The following is a 6,497-nucleotide window of genomic DNA, read 5'->3' on the forward strand; positions in this document are numbered from 1 at the left end:
TGGCTGGATGGAGTCACTGAAGCAGTAGGTGTGAACTTAAATGGACTCCAGAAGATGGTGGAGGACAGGAAGACCTGGAGGAACATTGTCCATGGGGTCACGATGGGTCGGACACAACTTCGCAATTAACAACAACAACAACAACAAAACTTAAAAGCAGGACTTGGATAGGTATAAGTAAAATGGTATTGGTAAATGTATTGATTGATTGCGCTTTACCTAGAAGTGTATTAATCTGAATATGATATAATAATTAAGGGAAATACAGAGGGAAATTTTAACGACGTAACCTGGCAGATATGAATGATTTTGTTGTTCAATTATTGATTGCCCTATCACAGGGGTGTCAAACTCAATTTCACTGAGGGCCGCATCAGCATTGCGGTTTCCCTTGGGGGGGCTGGATAGGTGTGGCCAGAGTGGGTGTGGCCTACTGGGTGGGCATGGATGGAGTGGAGTGGGTGTGGTTTCAGCAGGCAGCGGTGCGCTTTCCTCACAGCGCCGAGAGGTTGAGTCGGGCGGTGCGAAGCTCGTCAGCTTTGCACCTTGCTACCTGCTGAAACTGGGCAGGCTGAGGGCTAGGCGGCATTGCACTTCTCATCAGATTCGCGCCACCCGGCTCAGCTCTTGGCGCTGTGAAGAGAACGTCCCACTGCCTGCCAAAACCTCTCCCCTAGAGCCCATCAAGCCAGATCTATGAAGTAGGTGAGGGCCATTTGCTGGCCACTTCCAGGCGATGGTCCATTTCTTCATTCCTCACAAAGGGTGACACCTCCCCAGCATGCACCCAGGGGGTGGGGCCGACACGGCAGGGGCTGGTTCCTCGCTGTTTCCAGACGGCCTTGTGGAGCTAAGACTGAAAATGTTTCAGCATAGATGGCCACCACAAAATTGTACATTGGCTCCCGGCCAGCCTGGGCCAGGGCCAAGGCAGCGGGGGCCGTTCCCTCACTGTTTCCAGGATGGCTTCGCGGGCCACATGAAACCACTTTGCGAGCCGCATCTGGTCCACGGGCCTTGTGTTTGACATGTCTGCCCTATCACCATGCTGCTTCCTAATTATCTGGATGTAAAAACTGAAAATTTTAATAAAACGTGTTTAAAAAAATAATAATAATGTGAAACCCCCTGTGAGCTGAAGGTGTGCTCCTGAAGGTGGGAAAGGGGTCGTTCTGTGGAAAGGCTCACTAAATCAGAGCCATAGATATTTTGGAAATTTCCCCCCTCCCCCACCCAGGAAGGAAAGAAGCTCTCAATCTTGGCCTTTTTTTGCCCAAGTGGGGGCACTTACAATGTCATTTCAATGGTAGACGTGGAGCCCTCTAGTGGTGGGCGTGGGAGGTGCGCCATCAGGTGCAAGGCAGGGAGGGAGCCCCCTGTGGGAAGTGGGGTGAAGGAGAGTTAATGGGAGGAAATTAAGAATGCCCCTCACCCTTGACTACAGTTTGACTAATGGGGATTTCACTGAAGAACCTCAAGTGCTCCTGTTGCCTCATTGTGGGCTGTGAACAGGACACCCCCAAGTGCTTCTCCTGCCTGATCCACCCAGACTCCCGCCAGGCAGAGGCTGCATTTCCCGGTCCATGGAATGGCAGCCTGGCAAGGGAAACCAATCAGGGCTTCCCGCGTCATGGGGAGGGGCTGGGAGGGGAGGGGAGGGGGAGGATTCCCTCCTGGGCAGCCAGACGGCAGACCAGGAACCCAAATGTGGACAAGAAATCCAGCCACAAAGGAGGAAAGTCCAGCCTGGATCCAGAGGCTCACCTGTCCTCAGCAGCGTCTCCTTCCCGTAGGACAGGTACTTCTCCAGCCACTCAATGCAGAATTCCTCCAGGAAGAACTTCGTTCTCTGATTATATCCTGGAAGAGCGTCCCATTTCCTCTGGGTGATCCGGGCCTGGGGGACGGGAGCCACCCAGGTGAGGGTCTCCTTGTCGAAGGTGAGGAAGGTCCTCCCATCGTAGCCATGCTGTTCAAAACCTCCTTTGCTCTTGTTTCCCCGGAGCTCACATCCGTCCATCCTCTGCCATGTGTGAAGGCCTGAAACAGGGGCAAGATGATGGTTTTGGGAAATCCTCAAGATAGACGGAGACCCCTCTCCCTGCAAGGACTTTGAGTTCCCACATTTCCTCCTCAGAGCTCAAGGGAAAGAAAGCCCCCATCACTACCTGCCCTTCTCCCCTCCCTCAACCTGCCTCCCTCCATTTCACCCCCCCCCCCAGGATGGAGCCCCTGAACCTCCCCAGGAAAAAGGAAGCTGGAAAAGCCAGCGGAGGATCCCGAGGGAGACCGAGAAAAGGAGCAGCAGAAACGGAGGGAGGGAGCCTCCTCCATCTTTCCTTCTGCAGTTCCTCTGTTGGGGAGACTCTTGGGGGGAAAGGAAGGGATCCCAGTGAGGGAACAGTTGCTGAATCTGTGGTTGCAAAGAGGAACTGATCGTGGTCTCAAAAAGAGGATCCAGTATATCTGCAAAGAAGAGTCTCCTGCCATTCACAGGAAGGCACTGAAAATGTGGCTGCAGTTTTCAACTTCTGAGAACCAGCTCTGTCTTATTTCAGAAGCATCAAAAGCCAAGACAGAAACTGTCTTATTTCAGCTGAAGATGAAATTTGTTTTGCAGAGAGTTGAATATTTGTGCAGCAATAAATAAGTACGGGGATCACATTGAAAGGGCGAGTTTCATTTTTTATTATTAGTTATTATTAATTATTATTGTTAATGCATCTCTACAATTCTACGCGTGAAACAATTCTGGCGTATCTTTGAGCCTGGATGTTCAGGCTTGAAAAATATTTCAAGGGTTCCTCCAGGGTCAAAAGGTTCAGAACGGCTGCTTTAGGGAGGCTAAAATATATTTATGTTTATAAGTGCTGTGAAGAAAATCAGAAGCCACTTCTTTATGTCTTTTTTCTTGACTAATTTTCTTCAGCTTGTTTTCTTTTCTTGCACTTTTTGATTTTTTTCTTTGATTTCTTTGTCTCCTTTTTATCTTCTTGGTGAAAAGTATTAATACAAAAATATACAATTTTTTTTAAATGCCACCAGTATGTCAGGGATCATTAAAATGGTACTGAAAACATGGAGGCTAATGTCAGAAAGCCTTTGCGTAAATCAAGGATGGGACCACATCTGGAATATCGGGTGCAGTTCTGGTCACCAGACCTCCAAAAAGGGCCGGAGGGAGGTGGGGAAGGTCCAGAGGGGGCGACCCAGAGGATGGGAGGGTGGAAGCAGCCTCCCTTGGAGGAAAGGTTGGGACATTTGGGGCTGTTTGGCCTGGGAAGGAGGCTCCCCTCCACTCTGGCCGCTCTCCTTCCCCCTTTCTCCACCAGGGGGAGCCCTCTGGGTCCAGCTCTGCTCCCCTGAGAGGCCAGCAGGGGGCCTGGAGGGATCTGGGGGGGATCCTTGGGGATCAGGGGCAGAACAGGCAGATCTCTGGGGTGTCTGCCTGGGGGGGACGGGGAAGGAAAGGGCAGAAGAAGGGGGGCTGCCCCTCCTTGGGATGAAAGGAGGGAAAATGGCTGATGTTTGTGGAGAAGGTTTACCTCAGCCCAAAGCAGCCTCTGGTGACACAGATATTTGCTTCCAATCTCTCCCCTAAATCAGGTTCCTTGGAGGTGAATCTTCTCCCCCAAAGATGGCAGAAAGGGGGGGCTGCTGAAGAAGACCTACCCCCTCCAGGGCAGCCCCACCAAGAGGGCAGCGCAGGAGTCCAGCCGGAGGGACCAAGGATGGGAAGCCATCAGCGCTCTGAGCGACTCAGGAAGGGCCCCAAATGGGGGTTTCTTCCTTTTCTGTCCTTTTTTCCCCTCAAGATTGGGGGGATCCTGGAAGTGATCCTGTGCTCACCCCCCCAGAGCCCCCCCTGCCCCATTTGGCCTCCTGGCCTCTCCTTCCACCTGGAGGGTGAGAAGAAGCTCCTGCCATTTTGGGCCCCCCTCATCCCTCCAGAAAGAGGTGAAAGAGAGGGATCTAGTCAGCCCAGGTGGATCTGCAGTTGATCTCTCATTTCTCTGGGGTGGAAACAGACAGAAAAACAGGGACCTGCTTCCCCCAGGATCTCCTTAGGATCCACCTCCTTCTTTTCCGGGAGGGGATCCCCTCCCTCCCCCACAGCAGGGGATCCACCAAGGCCAGGACCCTCCAACTTTCATGGGGGGAGGGGAGATTTCAGTCTCTTTTAACTCAGTTTATATCCATATCCACATCCTATCGATATACAGAGAGATAGAGGGAGAACTTAAAAAATGATTTTATTAACTGCAATTGGCAGAAAACATCAGCTATGGAGGCAACGACAAGCTTATACTGACTTTTTAAAAACAGAATAAACATATTAAAAACCTTTTTAAATGTGGGGATGCAGCCTTTCCCTTTGAAGGGACCCCCCTTTCTCCCCCCTCTGGTTCCTGGGGAGGGGATTATGGGGCAGGAGGAGCCACCCGACCCATCACTCACCTTCGCTCTGATTGTAGCGAAGCCTCAGAGTCTCCAGGTTTCCTCTGAATTCCTCCTGATTGCCACGGGCTGCCTTGGTGTTCCAATCCCAGTATTGGGGATCCTCCTTCCCCACCTTCTCCATCCAGGAGACTCGAGGCTCCATCCTCCGGCTGTTGCTGTCGTAGTGAACAAAGACCTGACCGTCCACATATCCCAGAGAGACAAAATGGGGCAGCCCCTGACTGGGCTCTGAGATGACGGTGGAGAAATACTTCAGGGAGTGTGAGGAGGCACCTGGAAGGGACCCAGAGGGGCAGAGTTAAGGGGCTCCAGTCAAGGACCCTCATCCTATGGAGGCCCAATCTGAGGCTCTGGGGGGAGAAGAAGAAGAAGGAGGAGGAGGAGGAGGAGAAGGGGAAGAAGAAGGGGAAGAAGAAGGGGAAGAAGAAGAAGAAGAAGAAGAGGAGGAGGAGGAGGAGGAGAAGAAGAAGAAGAAGAAGAAGAAGAAGAAGAAGAAGAAGAAGAAGAAGAAGAAGAAGAAGAAGAAGAAGAAGAAGAAGAAGAAGAAGAAGAAGAAGAAGAGAACTGGAGGGGAGAAAGGGAGGAAAGGAAGGAGGAGAGGATGGAAGGGGAGGCAGGAGGTGGAATCGGAGCGACTAAGAGGGAAAGAAGCAGCTTTTTGGAGGGCTGAAGGGTTGGAGGGCAAGGAAGTTGGGGTGAGAGAGGAGGGGAAGCCCAGGTCCCCCAAACTTTACCTTCCCTCAATTGTGCCCTTCCCCCCTTCCATCAAGGCCTCCCTCAAACCCTCTTCTGGATTGCTCACTTTCTGCCCTTTCTGGGGGAATCCAACTGAGACCAGAGGCCATGGGATCCTTAAGGGAAACCGAAATATGGAAAGGCAAAGGGGGGAGGGAAGGGAGCAGCAACGAAGCCACGTAGCCCCCCAAATCTTCCTCCACGTCCCCCCCCGGCTGTAAAATTCCCCCTCCCCTCCCAGAGTTCAGCCATCTAAGCAGGAATTGGCTTTGAACCCTGGACTCAGAGGGGGGCTCACCCTCATTCCACAGAAAATCTCACTGTGATTATCACAAGATTTCTTCATTTCAGCAACCCAGTTAGGGCATTCACAGACATTTGCAATGCACCAGGTTTACTCTGAATCCCACTCTTCACTTTCTGCAGAAGATCCTCTAAAACAGTGGTTCTCAACCTTTTTTTTCTGGCGACCCCGGTCATAAGGACGCGGCGCACATGCGCAGTGCCGCCAGCTGACAAAAAAATGGCGGATCGCATTGTTTGGCGACCCCCGTGAAATGGTCGTTCGCGACCCACAGATTGAGAACCGCTGCTCTAAAACGTGTCCTCCTTTGGTTCTGATCCTGCACTTTATCAGCAGAAAGAAAGGCAGAAATTCCTTTCTGCCAGCTTGGGAGGGGGTTGATCGTGGCTATCCAACTCTTTCACGACATAAGCGTAAGACTGAAAATCAGGCTTGTCAGATGCTATATTTTTTCTATCCTGCTCTATGGAGTAGAGAGCTAGTCTCTGACAGAAGGCCACCTGAAGAGACTAGAAGCATTTGAAATGTGGATTTACAGGGCGGCTGTTACATATAAGCTGGGTTGACAAGATCAGAAATGAGGAGGTGATAAGCCGCCTGGGAAAGCCAAGGGAAATCATCAAAACCATTAAAAACCGAAAATTAGAATATTTCAGATGTGATGCGATACCCAGAAAAATACGGCATATTCCATTTAATCCTCCAGGGAAAGATTGAAGGCAAACGAGGTCCAGGCAGAAGAAGAACATCGTGGCTTCAAAATCTAAGGGACTGGTTTGGACAAAACTCAGCAGCACTTTTTCATGTGGCTGCTGATAAAAACAGGATCACCAACATGATCGCCCACGTCCGATAACGGATATGGCACAAGAAGAAGAAGATCCAACTCTTCAAATGATCAGTGTCTCTTCAACGTAAAGGCCTAAATCAGAGTTTCTCAGACTCAGCCACTTGGACTTCAACTCCCAGAATTCCCCTCTCTACCCTGCCCCCCCCC

The 6,497-nt window shown here is 51.1% G+C and overlaps 1 protein-coding gene across 1 annotated transcript; it reads right to left on the reverse strand.

Annotated features, from left to right (window-relative positions):
• Positions 1-1,005: 1,005 nt before the first annotated feature.
• Positions 1,006-4,602, reverse strand: LOC120318596 (BOLA class I histocompatibility antigen, alpha chain BL3-6-like). The gene is made up of 3 exons (XM_039366413.1): positions 4,459-4,602; positions 1,765-2,040; positions 1,006-1,376 (listed from the first exon to the last, which is right to left on the reverse strand). Exons 1-3 carry the CDS (start codon positions 4,580-4,582, stop codon positions 1,288-1,290), a joined length of 489 nt encoding a protein of 162 aa, XP_039222347.1. The 5' UTR covers positions 4,583-4,602; the 3' UTR covers positions 1,006-1,287.
• Between the last annotated feature and the right edge of the window lie 1,895 nt (positions 4,603-6,497).

Source organism: Crotalus tigris, unplaced genomic scaffold (genome assembly GCF_016545835.1).
Source record: "Crotalus tigris isolate CLP2741 ecotype Arizona unplaced genomic scaffold, ASM1654583v1 scf7180000020286.6497, whole genome shotgun sequence".
Classification (NCBI taxonomy): Eukaryota; Metazoa; Chordata; class Lepidosauria; order Squamata; family Viperidae; genus Crotalus; species Crotalus tigris.

What these genes read in the sequence shown, in the direction of transcription:
- LOC120318596 (XM_039366413.1), bottom strand. Translation starts at nt 4,582, where the DNA reads ATGGAGAAGGTGGGGAAGGAGGATCCCCAATACTGGGATTGGAACACC. An exon ending in TCGCTACAATCAGAGCGAAG is followed by an intron (nt 2,041 to 4,458) that starts GTGAGTGATGGG and finishes CCCCTGTTTCAG; the next exon opens with GCCTTCACACATGGCAGAGG. An exon ending in GGAGACGCTGCTGAGGACAG is followed by an intron (nt 1,377 to 1,764) that starts GTGAGCCTCTGG and finishes CACTTCCCACAG; the next exon opens with GGGGCTCCCTCCCTGCCTTG.